The 23989-nt window shown below is 37.4% G+C and overlaps 2 protein-coding genes across 2 annotated transcripts in view; both read right to left on the bottom strand.

Moving 5' to 3' along the window:
• Window positions 1-23989, bottom strand: part of LOC124170382 (zinc finger protein 271-like) — a 335367-nt gene that overhangs the window by 156532 nt on the left and 154846 nt on the right. The gene's annotated exons all lie outside the window — the stretch shown is intronic.
• LOC124170246 lies at window positions 6551-23321 on the bottom strand. Its single transcript, XM_046548969.1, has 8 exons — window positions 23234-23321; window positions 18791-18958; window positions 14904-15023; window positions 14509-14628; window positions 13981-14100; window positions 11972-12094; window positions 10950-11075; window positions 6551-6784 (listed from the first exon to the last, which is right to left on the bottom strand). Exons 1-8 carry the CDS (start codon window positions 23246-23248, stop codon window positions 6704-6706), a joined length of 873 nt encoding a protein of 290 aa, XP_046404925.1. The 5' UTR covers window positions 23249-23321; the 3' UTR covers window positions 6551-6703.

The following is a 23989-nucleotide window of genomic DNA, read 5'->3' as shown; positions in this document are numbered from 1 at the left end:
CATCAAGATATTAATCATGCATGAATAGAGATTAAGGACTTTTTTTGGAAGGATTGATTTAATCTTTTTCATAAACCACATTACATCAATTTTTGGAATTCCTTAGAAATTTTTTCCTTACAAAATAAAAATATTTTCAACACTTCAGGGAATCAAATTTTATTCCATTTTTTTTTCAACAGGTAAACGGACTTTTCTTTATGTTCCGCCTGCATTGTAATAATATCTTCAATAGATAACTCTGCAATGGATGTAATTTAGTTCATGTGATACCATATAATAATTAAGGTGTCTTTCGCAACGAATGAACCGAAATAACGCAATTGAAACTAGGCATCTGTGTAAAAAAGGGGATACAATCTGACGCAGCTATATTGCAGAAAAAGATTTCCACACAGAAAAATAAATTTTTAAGTGATAATCATGGAAATAATGATGAAAAGCAGGCTTTTGTACAACTTTGTAAAGTGAAAAGTAGAAACAAATTATCAAAAAAGTGCTGCATGCTAATGTGGAACCTAGGACCTCCAGATAGTAGCTAAACACCATAACCACCACACTACCGCCGCTACTTGAAAGGAGACAATTTCTAGGGAAATATATTAGATATATAAATGTTGAACTGCATTCCACTTTTAAAACCATTGGTTATAAAACCCAATATGGGAGGAGATTTGTGGAAAGCTCCCTATGAACTACAACACCACAGAGTTTGATTGAAATGTGACACCTGATTTTCTTAGTGAGCTATGAATTATCAGTCCTTGGATTTCATATTGTAAAATAAACATCTTTATGATGCATGATTTATTGGTCGCAGGATATTTTATAGTAAAATAAATATCATATTGATATTTTATTTATTGGTACCAAGATTTAACAGAAAAATATGAGGCAAGAAAACTACAACAATTAAATTAAAAATAAAGAGGAAAAAATGAATTATTCTGAGATAAGAATATGTACTTCTTTCAGTTATATGTAACTTTGAATCGAATAGGTAAGACTGCCTGTAAATATTCGTGCATCAGCCTAACTAGCAATGGGAGACCACGAACCTTACTCCGCCTTTTTCTATGCCGTATTTTTCATGGCCTTCGGAATGGTAAACACATCTCTGAACTAGTAGCGGTTCCATTGTATGGGCCTCAGTTTGGCTGCAATTAATTAATTTTCATGTGGTACCTTTCACATATATCCATAATATCTCACCTCTTAGCAGACGGGTCAGGTGGGGTAGTGGTAGCGTTTCAGGCTACCACACAGGGGACCAGGGCTTCATCATGGCTATATATTTGGTTGTCTTCATCGTGATCATACGGTGCCACCTTTTTCAATACTTTTAATAGGGGTGTTAACCTCAAACGAAATTACCCATTCAAGTAGATGCTAACCGTGAGTTTTGGCTAAAAATTCATATTGGTGAAAAAATTTCTGCAATAAGTACATTACAATTTCTTTTGTGCTCGGTTGAAATTTGTGCGCTTCTGAAATGGCCAGTTTCTGCGGGAAGTCAGCCTCGAATGGCTCTGACATCACACACAGCTACTTTGCTGACTGCATGCTTTCAGTGAACGCCGTTAGCCAAGCCGTACTTGAATTTGTGGATGCCGTGGTGAGAAATGCCTTCGGATTGTGGTTTTGTGAGGGCTAATTCTAATACTGCGCCTAATATGAGCTAAGTGCCTGATACTCATTTTTCATTTTCAATAAATAGTGGTCTAGGTAAGAAAAAATCTAAATACGCAGAATTTAAATCTAATGATGACATTTTTAGCACTCTGGAAATTCAAGGAGTCAAACCTGCGAGGTAAAGTTAATGCATATTAACTATGATAACACTGTAAAATATATTAATTGTACTTATGAGTATATTTTGTATCAAATACTTAATTTTGTTACCATTTACTTGGCCTTGGCTGACTTCCATTTTTATTTGAATTATACCCTAGTAAACACTGAAGTGGTTCACGAGGGATACATTTCATATTATATCAACAATCCCTGGCACACAATGCTCGTTTATTTTAAGTTTGAAAGGCTTTTGATAATTTCTAGCCTATAAAAACTATGGTGACTAAAGGGAACTAATATCGTAAAATAATCAATTATGTTCCTCTCAAATTCGTCTGCATTGTAACATAGAATTGCGAATTGTTGTCAATATTTATTCTTGTGAAGATTACTGAAAGGCCTCTTGCACACACACCGATTTTGGATAGCCAGTAATATACCAGCCGTCACCATGCCTACGGCAACTATCGTACGCTTTCGGAGCGTTTGAGCTGACCCGCCTATTCCACACTTTTTGCTTAGCCTTTTAAGGGTTAAATTTTTAATAGAAAAGCGCTGAAACTGCCGCCGGTATCCCCTCCATGTGTACTTTTATTTAAGACCGTAAAAAAATTGGTGAACAACCCTATTGCAACAAGCATAGACATGAGACTATTTTTTTATCATCATAATAGCGTTTAGGTATTTAAGTAGTGTCATTTTAAACAAGGAGATACGAGGACTACACTAACAAGGGTTGGTGTGCGCCAAAATATTAATTTTTTCATTGCTTATACTGATCAACTTCCTCATTAAAAATTAAAAGCACTCCTGGGAGAGCACATGCAATTACAAGCTCCCAGCGATTAACAACATGCGTACAGACATAATTAATAAGAACAAAAAAGGATTATAAAATGCCATATTTCTCAAACACTTATAATTCACTTTACTCCAAAGGGAGTTTACTAACACAGTACCTATGTGCTAAAAGAACCATTCCAAAATATAATTTCAACTAATAAATAGGGTGAAATAAAAGTTGATGGCCCAGGACCAGGCGTGCTGGCATATAAAAATACGTCAATCCTCGAAAACCAAGGATTTCAACATTGTACGTATATTCTGGGCTAGAATGGTCTCGCGTATTCCTACAATGCGCTTTAACTGTCTATATTGTGAGTTTTCAAAGTTTGAGGTATTGAAGCTCATTTTTGAAGATCAGGAAGAGGAACCCATCACACATGGCGTATAAATTATGCCGCGCGACCAGCCGTGTACCACCTGTGTACATCTGTATCACCTATAAATGTACAAGATTTAACTACTTTATAGAAATAAAGTTTAATTTAAACAAAAATCGAGTGTTATCATGCATGCACGTAACGTGGACAAAGTATGCCAGTCTCCTGGTTAGGTAGAAATAACAGTCGCACCCGCTAGAGGGTTAAAAGCAACAAACAATTACACCAAATGTGTCTTGTGCTCGCCGCTTCCCAAAATATTTCATGGCCCTTCCATTACAATAACTAAAGGCCCACCAACAAATGTCATTTTTAAAAAAAAGCCACTGTTATAGGCCCCCATTAATCTTTCGGTATGTTTTTGAGGATAAATAGTAGCAAGTGGAGCCTTCACTTCTCTGTGTTGAAAATGACACTGCTTCAATACCTAAACACCATTATGATGATAAAAAAATAGTCTCATGTCTATGTTTGTTGCAATTAAAATTAATGAAAAAGATGATGCGGTATGATCACAATGACGACAACAAAATATATAGCAATGACGAAGCCCCGAACCCTGGTCCCCTGAGTGGTAGCCATAATCGCAACCACTACCCCACCTGACCGGTATGCTGAGTAGTGCCATATTTTGGAAGTATACGTCGCTTGTGAAAAGAACCACATGAAAATTAATTAAGTACAGCCAATCTAATGCCCATTCAACAGAACCACTACTAGTTCAGGGATGTGTTCACCATTCCGAAGGCCATAAAAAATACCGCATTGAAAAAGGCAGAGCAAGTTTCATTATCTCCCCTTGTAAGATGAATGGAATCTGAAAAAGGGTCGCTATACTTCCAATAAACAGTACCACTAAGAATCCAGACTCCTGCATTGCAGGAATACGGCTCTCTGTTATTCACCACAGGGAAAAAAGCGGAGCTTGGTCTCTTATAAAGCTACAGCTTTAGGTCATTTGCATCTCACCCCCCTCCCTTGTGATGAAGGCAAACAAGTAGGCCACTTGCTGAGATACCAATAAAAGTAGCATAAACGTGCCACTCACTATTAGCTAGTGGCCAATACATTCCCATTTTCTTTTTTGCGCTATTGAACGCTAACCAGTTACTAACAAGTATCTATATAAGGAATTTGACACAAAAATAATGGGTAGCTTCTGAAAATCACAGGTATTTTATGTCATCATTTGAATACATAACAGCAACCACGTGAAACACTATGGGCACCGAGGAGCCCCACGTCCCCACTGGAGGGCTAATAAGGTTTAGTTTATCAGTCCCAGGATTTTATATAGTATAATATAAGGAAAGAAAACTAAAACAAAAAGGTACAACAAAAATAGGAATAAAACAGCTTTATTAAGATGAGAAAACATATTCGAGCAATTAGTAACTTTGAATCAAATGGGTTACCTTTAAAGCTGTATAAAAATCAAAATGTCCTAGCAGTTTCTATGATTGACATTTTTACCCACTATATCCTTCAACAATTAATTAAATTCCACACGTACCTGGGCATTCTCCTTGGGAGATGGTTCCTCCTTTGTCCCGACCAGCGTCCAGTCCAGGTCTGCCACCATGGCTCCCCTGCCCTGAGCTTCCACCTTTTCGCCTTGGGAAGCAGATAAGGTATTGGGCTGCAAAATAAACCCCAATCATCATTATTGAGATACAGAAATATGGAAAATCTTTTGAGAATTCCTCACACGAATAAAATTAAAGTTAGTTTTAAATGGATCTATTCTTCACTACCCTGCAAGCTACCTAAAGGTAATTAATGTTAGGAATGTATAATTATGTTGTTAAATTTACCACTTCACTATGCTCCTATTACTTCTTAATTTCATTTCAAAATCCTCGCAAAAGCTACTTGCAGATCCTCAAGGCAATGGTTTCTGGAGATGTAAAACTCCAGATATAACCTTATTCGAAACAGAAACTCATTTTAAGGGAGAAATTTCCATGAGAGTCCAGAGCACAAATGTAATAACACACATTCATGGAAAATTAATAGGGTACATAACGGAGGATAACTTAAGTGTATTTTGGCTTGTAATTTAGTTTAGAGACCAATATAATAGTTTTAAAATTTTGACAAATAAAAATAACTAACTCAGGCAAGATAAAATGGAAAACCATTCTGAGTAAAAAAAGAGAAAACTTTGGATATACTCCTTATAGAATAAAGGTAGTACAGCTTCAATGGGAAGATATGAAGGTTCACTAACTCTGCATGGAAAATTAATAAGTAGGGATAGGAAAATTTCGCTGTTTCAAATTTTGTAGATTTGGCAAAAAGTGTCCTTATAGAGGAAGTTACAACATACCACAAAGTGACTGGGGAAATGGCTTTTTAACTAAAAAAAATCGCGAATTATGTCCAAAAACACAAATTTTTATTTTTTTGGGGAAAATGGTTGAAACTATCATTTAAAAAACAAGAAAACGCAATACATTGCACGGAATGTTTTCAATTCGATTAAAATGAACACAAGTGCAAGTATTCCTTAGGTACATGGAAGACAGCAGTTTCTCTTAGCATGACTAATGTTACGATACAATTGCGGGATGATGGCTTTGTGTGTTTTTAATTTGCAGTGATAAAATGCGATAGACAGCGGATCTCCCATCTTTACTCTGAAGGAATAACTGTCTATTTGCTCTCCAAGTCAAACAATGGAGGAGCAGCATGCAACGTAGCCGGCCACTAAGACCATTGGAGTACAACACAATCTATCAGAGGTGCAGTTTACATGGCTAAACGTTTCCCTGTAAATGTTAAACAGTATTTTTTGTTCAAACATTGGTTATATAACCCCATGTGGGAGTAGGTTTGTGGTCAGCACAAGACATACTAGAGCACTATAATGTTTTATTGAACTCTGAGACCTGCTTTCTGAACACTCACCTAGTTACCTTCGATTCATGGAATACTTAATTTAGCACTTGCATAATAGGGAGCTACATGCAATTTGCTCGTCTTCCTTTTACCTCTCACCAAACAAGAGATATTTCAACTACTCCAAACAGAAAAGACAAAACTCTAAGGTAACTCCACAAATGCCATTGAAAACTAATTAACCTTTTTGTGCCAACCGTCTGGTTGACCCAATGGGCAATATCATACACGGAATATCTGACATTGGATATAGCTGTCATGGAATTTTCAAAGCAGATGAATGGGAAGGGAAGTGACTGCTGATGCAGCCATTGTCGGATGCATTCAGGCCCAGCCCGTCACTCCACTTAGCGAGACATTTGGGCCACTCCTCGGCAATTATGCCCCACCCTCCCCATATTACACTTTTTTTGTACTTTCAAATGAATTCTTTGTTCTGTTTTGTGCATAAACAACTTTTAAATGAAATTTTATCATTAAAAATGATAGAAATCGGAAAAAAGTCTTAGTACCTTTAATTTACTAACTATGTTGTCATTAACACTAAAAATTTGTTTAAATTCGACAATGCTATAAAAAAATTAGTAATTAATTTGTAAGAGTAAATTTTAGAAAAAAACACATACCATGTTTTAAATACCGAGGTAACTCCACCCCAACAAGGAGCTTAGCACAGACAAACGTCAAATATTCTTAATCTACTTGTAGCATGGAAAACATTTTCGTATTATAGGCACTGGTAGGAAAGGGTTGATGCTTTTGGCAAAGCACTATATCACATGACCTTAAACGGCTTCTTGTTGGGTTGACGCCATCCTTGTGTCCGGCCATCCTTTAACTATTGCATTAGATGCTTTTTTGAAAGACTGGAAAGTTAGAAAACAACATCGAGATACCTAGAAGCTTCCAGGGACAAAATAACTGAAGAGGGATTTAAAAAAGATTGATCAAATAATAATTTAAGTAAAGTCCACTACCTTGCAGTATCTAACTTTCTAAAAATAAACTCTGATTGCTACATCAATACTGAGATAATTAGAGTACAATCATGCAGGCTAGTAAACAATTACACAGTAATTAAAAATAGCATTGCAAAAATTTATAAATAACCTGTGAGATTACCCCATTAACAAAAACCTTTTCCAGTACAGACATTTGGGTTATTGAAAAGGAAGGTACTTTACAAGCATTTTAGGTGAAAGTAAAAAGCTATAGAGATAAGGATGGCAACGATTAATCGTTTAACGCAAATAATTGATTTTTCTCTTTCGATTAATCAAACAACAATAAGTAACCAATTAATTGAATGATTAATGTACTTTGATAAAATTACTAAAAATCAAGAATCAGAAAGAATCAACAATTAATTTTTTTAAATTTAAACTATGGCTTCATATTACGTATTTCATTTTGTTAGGAATGAGCCTGGGAAAGTGCTTTCTGAATTTAACCGACGATTTAGCCAAGCTGAAAATATATTTCTGCCGGCTCTGGCAACTCTTCTCATTCCGCGATTTAATAAGATACATTCTCCAATCCTTAAGCTGTAGCGTTGGACTTTATTGGGGATTGCCACCGGTTAAGGTTCTCCATCTCTGCCGACGTTTCGATGGCCGAGTCGTCCATCGTCATCAGGGCTTGTCTTTGCGTTGAGTGATCCCACTTATATAGTATGAGCTCCAGGTCAGGTGACTCGTGATTGGTCCGCCTTTTCCCGCCTTTTTTCCCGGGCTTCGCTGACGTATTTAAGCACCGGTTTCCAGGAATTGCTTAGGGCGTAACCAGCATCACGGTCCATGGTGTTAGTCGTCGTCCGAATCAAAATAGCTTCCTTGGTCAGCCATTCCCAGAATCTGTCCACACGGCACAGGACCTTCGTGTTCTCCAAGCGAATGGCATGGTCGTGTGATATGCTGTGCTCAGCCACGGCGGATTTTTCGGGTTGGCCGAGCCTGAAATGCCGCTGGTGTTCCTTCATCCTGGTGGCGATAGTCCTTCCTGACTCCCCGACATACACCTGGCCGCATTCGCATGGAATCTGGTAGACTCCTGGTGTCATGACGCCGCAGGGATCCTTGGCCGTCACTAGTTTTGCAGGCCTAGGCCGTCTAAGTTTTGCAGGTGGGCGAAAATAGGTTTTAATATCATACCTCTTGAGTATTCTAGCTATTTTGCATGAGACGGTCGAGACGAAAGGTAGGCCAGCAAATGCTATTGGTTTTTCTCCTTCTTCTTTGGTGGCGGTGTTGTGGTTGGTGAAGGCCCTTTTCAGGGCCTTGGAAATGTCTCTTCCGTGGTGGTCATTCTGCCGGAAGGTCTTCTTCAGATGAAGAAACTCCTTGGGGAGACTCTCTGAGTCACTAATTGATTTGGCCCGATGGATAAGGGTGGAAATGACTGCTGCCTTTTGGGAAGGATGATGATGACTCGACCGTTAAGATAGAGGTCGGTGTGGGTCGGCTTCCGATAGACGCTATGTCCTAATCTTCCATTTCCCTTCCGATAGATGAGTATGTCAAGGAAGGGTATCCTGTTGTCTTTTTCCGTCTCCATGGTGAACTCTATATTGGGGTGCTGGCTATTCATATGATCTAGAAATTGGTTGAGCGTATCCGGTCCGTGTGGCCAAACGATGAACGTATCATCAACGTACCGGAAAAAACATTTCGGCCGCAGGGAGGCGGTGGCGAGAGCCTTTTCCTCGAAGTCCTCCATGAAGAAGTTTGCAATTAGCGGGGAGAGTGGTGATCCCATGGCGACTCCATCGGCTTGCTCGTAGAATTCTCCGTCGTACTTGTAATATGTAGTCGTTAATGCGTGATGAAAAAGTTTCACCGTGTAACTTTCAAACTTGGACTCCAGCAGTCTCAGCGTATCTCGTAGAGGCACTTGGTAAACAGAGACACTACGTCAAGACTTATCATTATGTCGTCTTCACCAAGTTGAAAATCTGCAAGGGCCTTCACGAACTTTGATGAATTCTTGATGTGGTGATCACAGTTGCCTACATGCGGTGATAAGATGTTCGTGAGAAATTTCGCCAGGTTATAGGTGGGTGATCCAATGGCGCTCACGATTGGCCTCAGAGGCGCGCCATCCTTGTGGATCTTTGGCAGGCCGTAAAGTCTTGGAGGTGCGGGCGCTGGAGGATGCAGATTTTTGGCGGTGTCCGTGGGGAGGCCGCAACTCTTGATAAATGCGATCGTTTTCCGGGTGACGCAGTCTGTGGGATCGCGGTGAATTTTCCTGTATGCCTGGTCCCGTAGAATATCCAGTATCTTTTGGTGGTAATCTTCAGAGTTCATCAGGACGGTAGCGTTTCCCTTGTCAGCTGGCAAAACTTTGATCGCCTTGTTCCTCTGTAGCGCACGAATGTCGTCTTGCTCGCTTCTGCTGATGTTTGCTTTCGGTAATTTGGCCCTCTTCAGGGCCATGGAAATTTCAGTCCTCACCTCTTCCGCTAGGTCAACGGGAAGTTTTCTTACGGCAGGTTCGACACCAGCAATAAAATCACAATATGGTATGTATCTCGGAGCTGGAGCGAAGTTGAGTCCCTTGGATAGGACTGAGATGGTGGGCTCGTCAATACTCTGGTCCACCAATTAACCGAATAACTAGGAGCACCTATTCAATTAATCAAATGATTGATCAATCGATTAATACAAGGGTCTCCACAATATAGCCTGCGGAGGGCATTCATCTGTCCCATGCACTCGCTGCAAGTAGCACGCGATTCACACTCGCCTAGGTCTGTGAGACGCCACTAGGAGCATTGCAGCGCTGTACTGCCCATCAAAGTTGCCTTCAACTGTTCGTAAATAAGAAATACGCCACGGGATTCTTCAGTAGACGTTGGCATCGAAAACATCAACTTGGAATGTGGCCCTCGTGGCCTAGTAAATTAATAGTGTGTCCCATCAGACTTATGTAACATAGAGCACACAAAACCTCATTGGAAAATGATTTATATCTTTCAGTCAAAACGATCAACATTTTTTCAGATAAGATATACATTTCCCTCCTTGACCTTGGAAATAAGAGCCACAAAGTCACTCTGAGGTACTTACCTATTTTGTAATATGAACACTCCTCAAAAAACCTACTAAAACTATATTATCTTTTTTTCAGCATAATATCTCACTTTAGAATTTGGCTTCCAAGAAGGTAATTCACTGCGTAGCATAGATTAGCATTATAAGTACCCAGCATGGGTATCACCAGATAAATACAGCATGAGAGCTGTTGGCTGGTGCCTACGGCCGTTTAAATACCAATTCACATCATACAATGGTGCCTATCATACAATCTGCTCAATAGAAGCTATTTCGAAAGCATGGCTGGGCCAAGCTATTTGATCAATGTGCAACATAAATAAACGTTTCTGATAACTTTTCACATTACTCATGTTCACTGAGTGTATGTCATTTGTTATTTTAAAAAAATTCCAGGTGAGGGAATTAAACTGAAATGCCATAAAAATGAACAAGCACCAACATTAAATTCACGACTAACGATTCCATGATCGCCCCATTTTCTACCAATGCAACTGATACTTCAGAAGAATATCTACATGAATGATATTGTTGCCAATGGCTCTCGGGAGCAGCTGTGTGTTCCCCTTTGCCAAGCGAGCTGTTGAGTCCATTGCAGGTCATATCATCACATGACGAATGATATTGTGCAAAAATGCACAAAACAACATGTAAGTCATGCGATTAGCTTAAAATCAAAAGGTTAGATGCACCTGTGCCAATTTTTAGGAGCCGATGCTTCTCACCTATCATTTATTTTTGCAACAAAGAGCTGTGAATGGCAGAATTTGTGAATGGGACTGGAGCTCTCACTAAGCTGACATACACAGAGCTGTGAAGGCACCCTTACTCTCATTATCTCTTAAGGTTGTCAACAGGTATGGTTACACAGTCCAATTTTCTTTCATTTACTGAACTTAAAATTTGTTATTTCTAACAATCATCACTTCATATATTAATGAATAGATTTTTATGATTACCAAGAATATTTCAAGCATACCTTTGCAGCGTCACCTTCCTCAGGAGATGGTTCCTTCTTCGCCTCAATAAGCTTCCAGTCGAGGCCTGTCAGGACGACTCCCCTGCCCTCATCATCCACCTCTTTACCTCCAGAGGCCATTGAGGTCTGGGGCAGCAAGAGAATCCACAACCAGAATTATAAAAGACAGAGATACAGAAATATAAAAATTATAATCATTACGAGTTAGTCACAGGAAGAAACTTCAATTTCAGCATTTCAGCACTCATCTGCATACTATACCACAAACAGCCTTGAGGAAAGTAGTGCTAAGAATTTTATATTTTGTAAATTACGTTTGCAAGTTTGTAACAAAGGTATCTTTGTTATAGGTCTAACGCATCTTTTTTTTTCAATACAAAATCTCTGAAATAATCCACAGAGCAATAGACCAAGGTGTTGTTACCTCCAAATACCACGTTATTAATAATGATGTATTGCGTACGGAGATCCTTTTCATGAGATAAAAATGCCACTACGTAAGCATTAAGATTTACAAAATACATACATTGCCAATATCAGAGAAAAAAATTAAGTGCATTTAAGGCTATCATTTAGTTCATTAACATCCATTTCAGTAATTTAAAATAACGTAGGCAAGCAAGATTAAGTCATAATAAATTTATACGTGATGATGATAAATCAGATGAACTGTGAATGTAATGAGAAAGAGAGGATAGAGGAAGAAAAAACGAACTTTCTAAAACCCCTAAAAGGAAGATGGGACAATTAATTGGACATATCATGAGATTCGATAGCCAGATACAGATCATATTCTAAGCACAGGTGGACATGGAGAAAGGTAATGGATGGTCCTAAATTTGTTTCATAGAACAGGATATTACAAATGTTAAAGAGAAGAAATACATTAACACATAAAAGGTATGCAGATAAAGACTTGTGTATCAGAGTACTGTGTGAAACCAACCTCAGGAATGCTGACATATGACGGTGATAAAATTTACGTACAATTCAATTTAGAACATGCAACAAATGGTTCACACCTGATCAGCAGAGGCATGTGGCATCAGGTCATTACTGGCCCAATCAGTGCAATTATATTCTTCTTCATCATCACTGCTCTTATCCATTTTTACTGAAGAGGATGTGTATATTCCCCTGCCACTCTTATAGGAAGAGAATTACCATTCAATTGATACAAATTTTCACCAATTTGCACAAGAAACAAAACTGATCACAACCGAAACCTGAATTAACAGATGTCTGTAGAAGTAAAAAAATACCTGATTAATGATTCCTACTGCTTAAGGGAAGGTCAACTAAATTTTTGGCCAACAATATACAGCCCAATAGTTTATCTGCCTTCTCATTAAAGTAAATAAAATCTTACTCAGTTATCACAAAATCCATACCCACTACATTCTGATTTGGGTGAACATAAATTGCGACCCCAACATCCATTGCCCCCCACAATGAAGGAAAAGCCAGTTACACACTTAAGCAGTCTGTTGCCCAGGCGTTACTCAGCACAGGCGATCACAGCACCGATTGTAGAGATGGCTGTGGTTCCCAAAACTTTGGTTGAAGAATATTTTCTTATGAATAGGGTGCCTGGTGCATGCACAGGCTGCACCACCAAGTTAAGGAACATCACAATGACTTCCAGCACATTGGATTTAAACAGACACAGGAATAATTTACTTATCGATTTAATAACACTTCAGAGTCATTTGGAGATTAAAATAATAATTGGCACCATTCAAAAATTTACGGTCTTTAAGGTTGGTTTCCTCTTGAATATCCCCCAAAGGTAACTCTCTCCAAACATTATCACCTTACATCACTTGCAAGATAGCGAAACAAATAAAACAAAATATGACTCCTGTCATAGCACAAAATAACACTGCAGCTGGCACCATAGACTGGTACATGAGGATTTCCTCTCCACTGCCACATGGTGGGAAGCATCATGCGAGAAATAAAACTCTCAGCCTGAAAACGATTGGGCGTGAGCAGATTGATGCAAGGAAATCGATGAGTGGGCATGGGACTGAACTTACTGATGGGGGTGGATCGGGTGGTTCATCGGAGAGGACCTTTTTAGGCAACGCCTGAATGCAAAAAGACATGTCACCATGCAAGCCCCGCGCAGGTTGGCTATCCAGGAAATTCCAGGGAGGGAAGAAGAGGAGGGAGAGGAGAGGAGAGTTGTAGGCCTAAACCGGTTTTTAGTGCATTTTGTCGATCGCAGAATAACAGAAAAATAAAATTTTCGGTCAGCTGACCTCGCGGTGGAGACTGTGACAAAATCATCATTAGGAAAGAATTATGTTTGGTGGACACAGCTAGTGGCTGCAAATCCAATTCTCTGGCTAAACAACCAAATACAACAAGCTGAACTTGATTAGGATAAATCACTCAAATTGAATGATTGCATTTCGTACATTGTGGGGAGCAATAGATGTTTGGGTCACAATTTATGTTCACCAAAATCCAAATGTAGCAGGTATGGATTTTGAGATTGATTGAACTTGATTAGGATAAATATCTCAAATTGAATTATTTTGTTCATTTTGAACCATTACATATGGGGATCATGATTCAAATCTCCAGTTGTATTCAGCTGCACCTTGCTCAGTGATCATGACATCATGATCACCATGTGAGAGCATACTTGCTGCAAGAGTAGGCATCATGACCCTCGCTTGTTTTCCTCCCCTCTGCTCCGTGCTGATCCAAAGTGAGCAAGCTGTTTCTACTCCCACTAAAAGGTCAACTGTGCCATGAAGTCAGAACACTCACTCACTTAGTGAGTAAATGCGAGTAACTGGTGCAGTTCATTGCACCCATTGTACTCATTACAATGAGTGATTCATTTAGAATAATTCATAAATTCACAACACACTCTTTTGAAGTTATTTACTGTTTATAAAGTCAGGAAAAAGGTTGGTCGTTTCTCCTAAGTGAGGCTGGGAATGTTCCAATGTTCCACAGAGGAAGGGATTTACATCATAAAAACACTGGGCTGAACAAGGAAAGAGTGTTGACTCACCATGTCATCCATTGCCAATGGGTCTATAGCATCACTTTCAATTCCATTGGGAGCTGTCCCACGCAGCACTTCACCATTCTCTTCTCCTAAGGGATCCATGTTCTCCTCTTTTACATGAAACTAGAAGAGAATGCTGTGTGTCACTCCACGAAATACAATTAATAATAATGATACAAATAAAACCTCCTCTTTTATCACAAAATACTCATCCTAGTCAAATGCAACTATGCCTGAGATTTTTATGACCAACTTCAATGAAATTTCTGACATGATAGCTCTTTTCTCTCCAATTGAGCCTAGGAGGGCTCCTATTGTGCTCGAATGCACCTATTCTGTTAATAATATTGAATCACTCATTTTGAGCAATTTTTTTAAATGAAAGACAAAGCCCTACAATACTTGTTCAAATTTGATCAAGTGAGGGAAAAGTTTGTGTTTTTTTGCTCAGTCATACGAGTAGTGCTCCACTGAGGAATGGATTTGTAACATAACTAAACTGTGCTTAACAAGGAAAGAGTGTTCACTTACCATGTCATCCATTGCCAATGGGTCTAATGCATCAATTTCAATTCCATCAGGAGTTGTTCTATGCAGCATTTCATTATTCTCTTCTCTTTGAGATTCTTTATTCTCCACTTTTACATGATACTGAAAAAGATTGCAGCACAACTCTCAATTAAGTCCTAATAATTTAAAATTTAAATAGATAAAATTTTTTGGAGCTTTCCACACGGCAAATAGGCAAAGAGTGGAGAATGACCCTTCCCATACCCTAACACCGGTGGCTGGTGCTCAGGGTGGAAAATAACACAAAAGGGAATCATGACATAACATTACGTCATCAGCCACTCGGTAGTGGCTGCCATGATGTAGATGTAGCGTCACGAGCACGGAACGTGTAAACAAGGAAAGTGTTCACTTACCAAGTTACCAGTTGCCAAAGGGTCTATTGCATCACTTTCAATTCCATCTGGAGCGGTTCCATGCAGCATTTGATTATTCTCTTCTCTTTGAGATTCTTTATTCTCGACTTGTACATGACACTGAAAAAGAACGCAGCACAACATGCAATAAAGTCCTCATAATAATTACATATTTTAAATAGTATTTAATGTAGTACAAGTACGTATGTCCTCAACAGACTCCTAACATCAAAACCTTTATCCATCAGAACCAAACTTTGAATGTATGAAACCAAAATAAGACCGATCCTTCTATATAGAGCTGAATCAAAACTTATCAACAAAAGAGCAGAAAAATTTATTATTATGTATCTTTTAATATGAAGTTTTTAGAGCAGATTTTTGGACCCGTAAGACAAAACGAAATCTGGAAAATAAAACAACAGGAAACTCAGGCAACATTTCAACTTGCCAAACATGTTGGCTGAAACTTAAGAACTGCAGATGGCGATGGGCTGGGCAATGCTAAGACAGATAGAGGCTCTAGTAAAACAAGTCTGGGAAGAAAATCCTGATTGAAGACAACCTCCAGGAAGACCGAAAAAAAGATGGAAGGTTTAGATATTGATTGATATAGAAAATGGGAGTCAGCAAGGAGGAGGCAGAAGATAGAAGAAATTGGAGGCAGACAGTTGGTGAGGCTAAACACCATTTAGGCATTAAATGGCCATGGGAGAAAGTACGTAGTAGTACACCCAGTAATTGTCACCAACCCAGGGGTTAAATGTTCGAACCCCACATTATGTCTGTAAAAAAAATGCAAGACACCCAAGTTTCAGGGCATCTATCACATAAATGACTCAGTTAATTTCAATGCAACAAACAGCATATGAAAGAGAATATATTTCTACTTTGGTCATTTATGTAAAAAAATTTCCACCCCATAATACTTCCTGTACTAATTTTTTCAAAATATGTACCCACAATTTTTTGAGTGTATAATCAAGTTGCCCAACTTTGTGCTCTATATATTCCCATACTTTTCATTCCAATAACTAGGAATTTTGATGCAAGAAAACCAGATCTTTTATGAACTATTATTAAATAAAAATTGGTTATGCGACGAAAATTAACGAAAATTTTTTAAACAATGCAAATATCATCTCTGTTAAATTTGAAACCAATTAGCCCATTGAAAATTTATTGGTATTGTTGTTTGCAATGAAATGTAATTAGGTGTGTATATCATACACATTAATTGGCAGCAATATATTCAATACAGTTTGATTATTATTCTTTTTTTGCTCTCTGGTTGTCGGTTTTGCTCTGCCTAGTGAGGAAGACCAAAACAAAACAACAGAAAAGAGAAAGTCTCTCAAAGCCGTGCACAGTTGCCATATCGATGCATTGTACCCTGGTAGTATATGAATCGCCCACTTGCTGCATCAGCCAAGTCGAAGACAACCATGCACCTATTTTCTCCACCCTCTCCCACGATGGAGCTGCTGGTACATGTGTAGAAACATTTAGATAAATATTTAGCAATATTGTCTTTATTAGCAATATTCAATGCAAGTGTTATCAATACTAGTATTAAAATCATTGTACAGCATACATCAGTACCAATCTATTTTCAATTTATCCATTAGTTTCGATGTTAGCAAAGATTTTCATTGTTTACAACAAATCTATCAATTTTTGTGGTATAAACAATTTTTTTCCTACAAATTTTCAACAAAAGATATGGATTTCCTCTATCAAAATTCCACGTATCTGGATAGAAAACTGTGAGAATACCAGGTGCTCAAAGAATGATCATAGGCTTTCCTGGCATATTGAATTGTGGAAGGCTACTCTGGATTTCCACCGGGTCAGGTTCTCAAACTCCATCTCGGCCGACGTTTCGATGGGCGAGTTGTCCATCGTCTTCAGGTGCTCAAAGTTGGGCAACTTGATTTTACACAAAAAAACAGCTATTATTTTTAGAAAAAATTAAGTACAGGAAAAACCATGGGGTGGATTTTTTGAAGTAAATTATTTGAGATAGAAATAAATTCTCTTTCATCATTTTTTTGCATTTAAATTGATTACCTCATTTAGACCATACATCCCTTCAAACTCAGGTATCTTGCTTTTCTTTTACATATAGTAGGTGGGTTCATGTGTACGGATACTCTAGAAAATGCGCCAACAGCATCATCATCACTTCTTGCCACTAGAATTATGTAGCTGATAAATAATGACAAATTTACATCTGTAACGATTATCTCAAATTAAAGCCATTCTGGCTGACATAATCCATCATGATGGATTATGTCAGCCAGAATATCATAAGTGCTAGCCAGCTCATATTGCATTCTGTTACTGTGGTAGACTACGAGCTTATGAAACAAAAAAAAGCAAAATGCAGGAGAAAAGACCTTAATGAACCCGCAACCAGTTGAGAGCCTCACAAAATACTTATCTTCTTGAAAGGAAATCAGGGTCTCCCACAAATAATTCTTTCCATCTAATATTTGTAACTGAAACAGACATTCCCACTGAACACTAAAGATATCGTCACAATAAGTACCATGGTAAGTGAGAGATGCATTTTAGACAGTAAAATTTAAATTCTGTGAACCATTGGATGAATTTACTGTGGCTATTTCACAGCAATGCACATAAAACAACCTTTATCATCCTTGCAGTCCAAAAGAGGACCACCTAATGGTTTCCTTTACGACCCGCCAGTCCCTTTCGGGATCAATGAGACACACTTCATTTTTAATCGGCTAATAATGAGTTTCATCGCTCGAGAGTTCACTTGAGAGCCGCTTATATTTTAAACCAAGGTCATTTAACATTGGCCGTACAGTACAACTTAACCCTTTCGAGACAGCAGAGTTTTTGTCTTAGCATGACTGCTGTACTGAGCCCCAAGAGACTCTTCTTTCTCGTGGTACGGAGCATTTCTGGAGGACATTCGTTAAGAAGGGTCTTGCGGAACCTTTTTCGACCCCACCTTGCTGGAACTCTGCTTTATCTCAAACTCCAAGGGTAGTTGTGCACCCTCCTTTCCGGGTTTACGACCATACCTGTGGCAATGGTATGCGGTCAACTTAATTATTGCTTATACGTATTTAGAATACGGATAATTGTTGCTTGCACGTAAATTGCAGACTTTGAATTGAATTCCTCATTTTTTTCTGAGCATTGTCAAAATTTAAGTGAAGTTCTACGGTCAATATTGAAGCATTGAATGCAACAACAATTTCCATGTTGACGTTTATACATAACTTGAGATTTAAGTTAATATTTATCGTAGAATTTCGTTTAAAAATTGTAAATGCTGTTCAAAAGACCAATAATTCAATTCTTAGTCTATTTTCCTTGAGAAATAAACAATTATTCATTTGGAAAACTGACTGGATAAACAATAGTATAACTGCTTTCCCTTACCGCTAAGAGGGGTTATAAAAGACAAGGGGTCCGGGTACATGCTCCCGGATTCTGAGGCTTATTCCTAAACCCCGCAGGGTTGAGTCCCGAGACAAAGACAACGTAAACCCATGACCCTCCTAAGTGGGGGAGAGCTAGAAAATACACATACGGCTTTTGTTCTCCTGGCCAGGAAAATGTCACACATAAATATACGGCTGTCGTCTCCCGGGTCAGTAAACGTCCACACATGTATATATGTGTGTAGTAGGGAAAAGGTTAAATTGAATTATGAGTAAATGGATAAGCATTTTACCTTCTATCATACAACTTATGATGCAAATGATAAAGAAGACTCCCCATAGAAATGCATATACTTATGCTAGGCACACCTATTTTCATCATACAATTGATATATTAATATAACAAGAAGCAAAAATAATGAATCTTTCAACATAGGTTTTACCGTGTATGAGAATAAAACTTACCAACATATTGGCAGTGGGCAGTTGGATGTCTGGCACAGGAATGAATATTTCATTTGGTTGGACTGAGCATGCTTTCTCTGAAGTGCTTACAATCACATCACGAACGCAGCTCTTAGTTTCAGCAGAAGACCTCAAATTGTCATGAACTGCCCCCTCTCCTCCAATACTCTGCAAAGAGAGTAACACTGATACAGCCACTCACCTACTTCAAAATCAACAAATAAGGAATGCTGATAATCTCGAGGAAACAGGATTTTTGCAATTTTATCAATGCCATTAAATAAAAATTGAAACGTGTCTGCAAATCAATCAGCCATAAACTACATGGCTGTTAGAATCAACATTGGGCAAGAAGATTCTTGTTGAAACTCAGGTCATACTATTATGGCTTTATTATAACATCACATGGGCCATGAGAAGGCCTTCAAATCGTGCCATTCACAGCAAACTCATGTAAACCCTGGAATATCAAGGTCATGCAAAGTATCTTAACTCCCTTCTTTTAAAGTTGCAAGCTAGTACATAAAATAGAAATTTATGGCGACAATTTTCTCAGGTGAATTACATTTATGTGTACATTCATTCAAGGGTACATTCATGGGTTCATTTATATGGACAATTACTAGTAAGGTGAGGTGGTGTTAAGTGCAACCTCACTCAAGAGGATCGTATTTCCGTTCGCGAGTCATGTGGCGGTCGTACAACATATTCCTCATATTGCAATGGAACCAGAGCCGACTACTTCGAAATATTTATCCCTCGAATTCTTGTTCCACACTCTTAGAAAATATACCTTTCAGTTCATCTCGTAGTTGTTGTTGGTTGTGAGGACAGGTAACACCACAGTTCCTTTATTATCTACGTATCAGAGGTGCTAGGTAAGAACTATATCTTGTTTTCTGTTCTTCATGGATTAGTTTTCTTGGTTACTTTAAATTTTAGAACTCGGATCATTACATTTAGTTTAGATGGGGGGTCGCACATTTCCCACCATATCCAATCATTCTTTCCTTACAGGGCTACATGATTGTAGTAAGGCTTAAATTTGTAGTTTCTGTCTGGCAATTCTTGAGTTAAACATTTTTGTATACATATTACAAATCATTGTGGACTATAGAACTAGGTTGTTTAATGAGAGTTCTCATACCAACTTTTATTTTTATGGTTGTTTTGATGAAGAAGCTTTCTTTAGTTAGTTTTCATAAAATAGTTACCTCGCATTTTGCTCTCACCACAACAATTGCATCTTTTTAATTGTCATTACCTAAGTTCGATTCAGGTGAAATTGTTTATGCAAAGTTAAACTTGAGATCTTTCCTGAAGCCCTACCAAAATCAAGCTTACATTTTTAGCAGACATATTGTGTGTATTTCCTTCACTGTGTTTAAGACCTGGTAGCATATATTCAATTATTTCGTGCATATTTTGGGGTTTGCTGTCATAATATGAGCAATAATTAATATTGAATGGTGAAATGGTGCACAATTATGTGAGAAAAACACAAAAGGGCTGCCAAATAGCAACGATGACCTAAAGAAGGCACTTGACGAATTTATAATTGGAAGAATGGGGAGAAAATGTGCTAGTATGAATAAATATGGATTATAGTTGTCTAGATAAGTGGATTTGGAAATGGTAGCTGATCATGCTCGTAAAAATAGTACAAAATACCTTTCAAAGACGACAAACCTCCTGAAGATTGCTTTTTTGGTCTAATTTCATCGCACAAATTTTCAATTAAAAAACCTCAAAGGATAGAGTATGCAAGGAAAAAAAATTCTGACCTTTTGTGATAAATGCTCAATTTGATTTGTTGCAAAAGACAATCCATGAGTTGCACGATGATAATAAACCAGAATGTATGTATAGAATCTGGACAAAACTTCATCTTCTACGTACCCAGGGAAGACAAGAGTCGTTTTCAAAAGTGCATTTCCCTCGACTCATACAATTAGTTTATTAGGTCGTTTGAGCATCATTGTTAATGACGGAAAGTGCAAATGAAATCAAAGCCCCTCCTTTGATAGTATTCGAAGGGAAATATGCTTGGGATAGTTGGTGCACTCCCAAAAATACAGGATGGCAGTGGACATTAGATTCTGGCTATATTCAGAGGTAAAATGTCAGATGCTCACTTTATTGGGAAAATTCTGGAGATCAATGAATCAGGTGATCCTGTGGTTTGCTTTCTGAGGACATGTTGCGGGACTGAAAAAAGTTTTACCTATCCACAGAATGAGGGTTCAAGCCAAATAACTAGAGAAGACATAACCATATTACCTAAGCCTTCGGTTGGCTGTTGAGAATAAGTTAGCCATTTGCCCATCTTTCTCGGGTTAAAACCAAACTTAAAATGAACAAATCAATATTCAATGCTGAATAGTTTGAAGAAATAGTTTGAATTGTTCCTTTCAATCTAATTTATATATGGATATCTTGTCATATAAAAACTTGATGCTACTTTATCATTAATTATTCAGCTTCTACACACATTAGCTATTTGTAATACGCGTAAATTAATGTATGCAATTCGAACCATCATTAGTAGAACCAATTTCACCAAAATTCCTTAGTGTAATATCTAATTAACCAGAAGATGCAATAAAAGCCATTTAAAATACCTTGGAGAAGGTATTGGAAGTCATTGGGTTTATAGTAAAAAGAAATGATATTAAACTGCAATTCTAAAGTTGTTTATATAAACTAAGACCTAAAAGATTATTACTTTTGATAGAAGCTTTGAAGGCTACTTGTTAACTTAACATAAGATCTTAATATCAATTAATAACCAACATTAGAGTAATTCGTGCTATTGAAATCAATGCTGATATGAACATAATTGATTTATTTTTGTTCTGAATTATTCAAATTGTAGATATATTGTTTATATTAAATGCACTATAAGTTATTTCTAGATAAAAATATAATGTAATTATGGTATGTAGTTATGATTATGATAATAATCAATAAAGCTCTTTCAAGTACTAGACAAAAACTCCAATATTTTGGATAAGGTATTGGATGAGGCGAGTTTTTCAAGAACGGTTAAACATAAGTTGGTACCATAAAGAGTAATGTAAAGCTGAATATCTGGGCAAATCGCACTTAGCCCAAGTGCCATGTAATGTGGAAATATATTGCACATCAGCTGTGGGACTCACTTGCCCCACGCACGGGGAAAGTGTGATTCCTTGAGAAGGCTTTAAGAAAAAAATTATATAATTACCACTTTACAGAGAGAGGAATGTAAATCCTAAACTCTTATTCGGTTATTAATACATGTATTTTACAATGAATCTCAGGATTTTAACAGGCCTAGAAAAAATTCCTAAGCTAGTTAAAGTTGATATATGCTATCTAAGGGTAGCACTTACCACACCTTTGTTACGTAAACAAAATATTATTTACCATTAAATAATTTGAATAAAGGTTTTTGTAATCAAGCAGATTAAAATTTTTATGAACCACTGACATAGATAATTTTAGCAAATAATATTGTTATCAAATCACTCAAATATGATACATATATAAAAATGGATATATATAATATTTTAACATAACAACGGACAAGTACACTAAATAGCCATGGTGTGTTTAATCATTTTTCTTAATATCCCTTAAATATTTAAATCTTTTTGTTGAAATATTTTATTGGATACTTTTTGAGTAGCTAATTTACTTTTAGTACTTGTATACTTATGCATTTCTCTCATCTCTTAATGCTTAATACGACTTTAAACTGGCAAATGAACTTTGAAAACGTCCGCAAATACGATTCTATAAATGACCTCAACTTCAAGAGTTAAAATTTAAATCCAAACAGGAGGTTTAAAGTAAGAGAAAGATATCGAAAACACATCCCAAAAATTATTCGCATTCATTGATACCCTCAATTCGTAGGTCATAGTTGAATTCCAATTACCCACTTTTTTTTGCTTGGATTGAATTTTAAACACATAGTTGTAAGAAAAGACAAAACGTCTGCGGTCCTCACCACTGAATAAATAAAATCGGAAACACAACGTGGGAAACTGGACTTATATCACTATTCCGTCGATGATTGGCGAGGTCCTTTCATATCATTTAATATTGCTAATGAACTAATTTAATGCTCCATTAACTTTTGTATCCTATTCAAAGAGCTTTTTAATAAATTTTGCATGTACTAATTTGATGCAGACTTATATCTTAATACCTTGCCCGTCGTGGATTCATCAAATACACGATTACGTTACTTTTTCACGTTACATATTGTCTTAACCTGTTGAACCCACAAATACAGACATATTACTAAAGTTTTAAATCTCGTCGATATGAACGTGAAACTATTAAGGCTTGGCTACACGGTAAACTAATACGAACAAGTTAATATCTACTTACGTGAATGATTTCACATTATTTGTAAGTTACACTAGAATTCCAATGAAAAAAAGATGCACTAACCCTTGAGTAATTCATACACGAAACATTTCTCAGTTCTGCGTCCGATTTATGACAAACATTTCTGAAATCATTGAATTCGATGAGCTTTTCCAAGCACAGTGCACATAAAGTGGCAGGCAGGCCATCTCCCACAGCAACCTAAGAAATCAATGAAACCGTATGCAAGAGACCTCAGACATATCGTGGAAAATAAGTTCATAGAACGGAATAAAAAAAGAACTCAGGAAATCCATAAAATGTAAACCGTCACTTACTTTTAAGTCGACTAAATCATATAAGGCATCCTCTACAGTTATCTGGCTTGCCACAACTGAAGTGAATATGTTGTAATAATAATCATTTTTCTTCATGCAAAGTCTGCACGGGGTACTCTCCAAATACTTTCCTGAAGACTCCGAGAAATCCCCAATGGTAATACTCATACTTTCACTGCAATAACTCATTGAATCTCTAAACCAGTTCACTCCAACAAATCATCCACGTATCACTCTGTGATTTCCAAATTCCTAATACATTAAGATCATTTCCATGACGTACACCAGTGTTAAAATATTAGACTTATCAAGGAAAAGGGCGTAATAAGTTCACATTTAAATCGGACTTCAGAAAGAAATCACAAAACAGCAGAGTAAACAGCAAACGATTCACAAGAATTCAAGCTTGACACCTTATAACTGACCAGGTAAGCTAGGTTTAGTTCTGATACCGAACTTTAGTTGCGTATTAAACCGCTAGAGGATATTGTATGCAACAGGC

The sequence above is a fragment of the Ischnura elegans genome, chromosome 13 (genome assembly GCF_921293095.1).
Source record: "Ischnura elegans chromosome 13, ioIscEleg1.1, whole genome shotgun sequence".
Classification (NCBI taxonomy): domain Eukaryota; kingdom Metazoa; phylum Arthropoda; class Insecta; order Odonata; family Coenagrionidae; genus Ischnura; species Ischnura elegans.
This window is presented reverse-complemented; position numbering and strand designations above follow the sequence as displayed.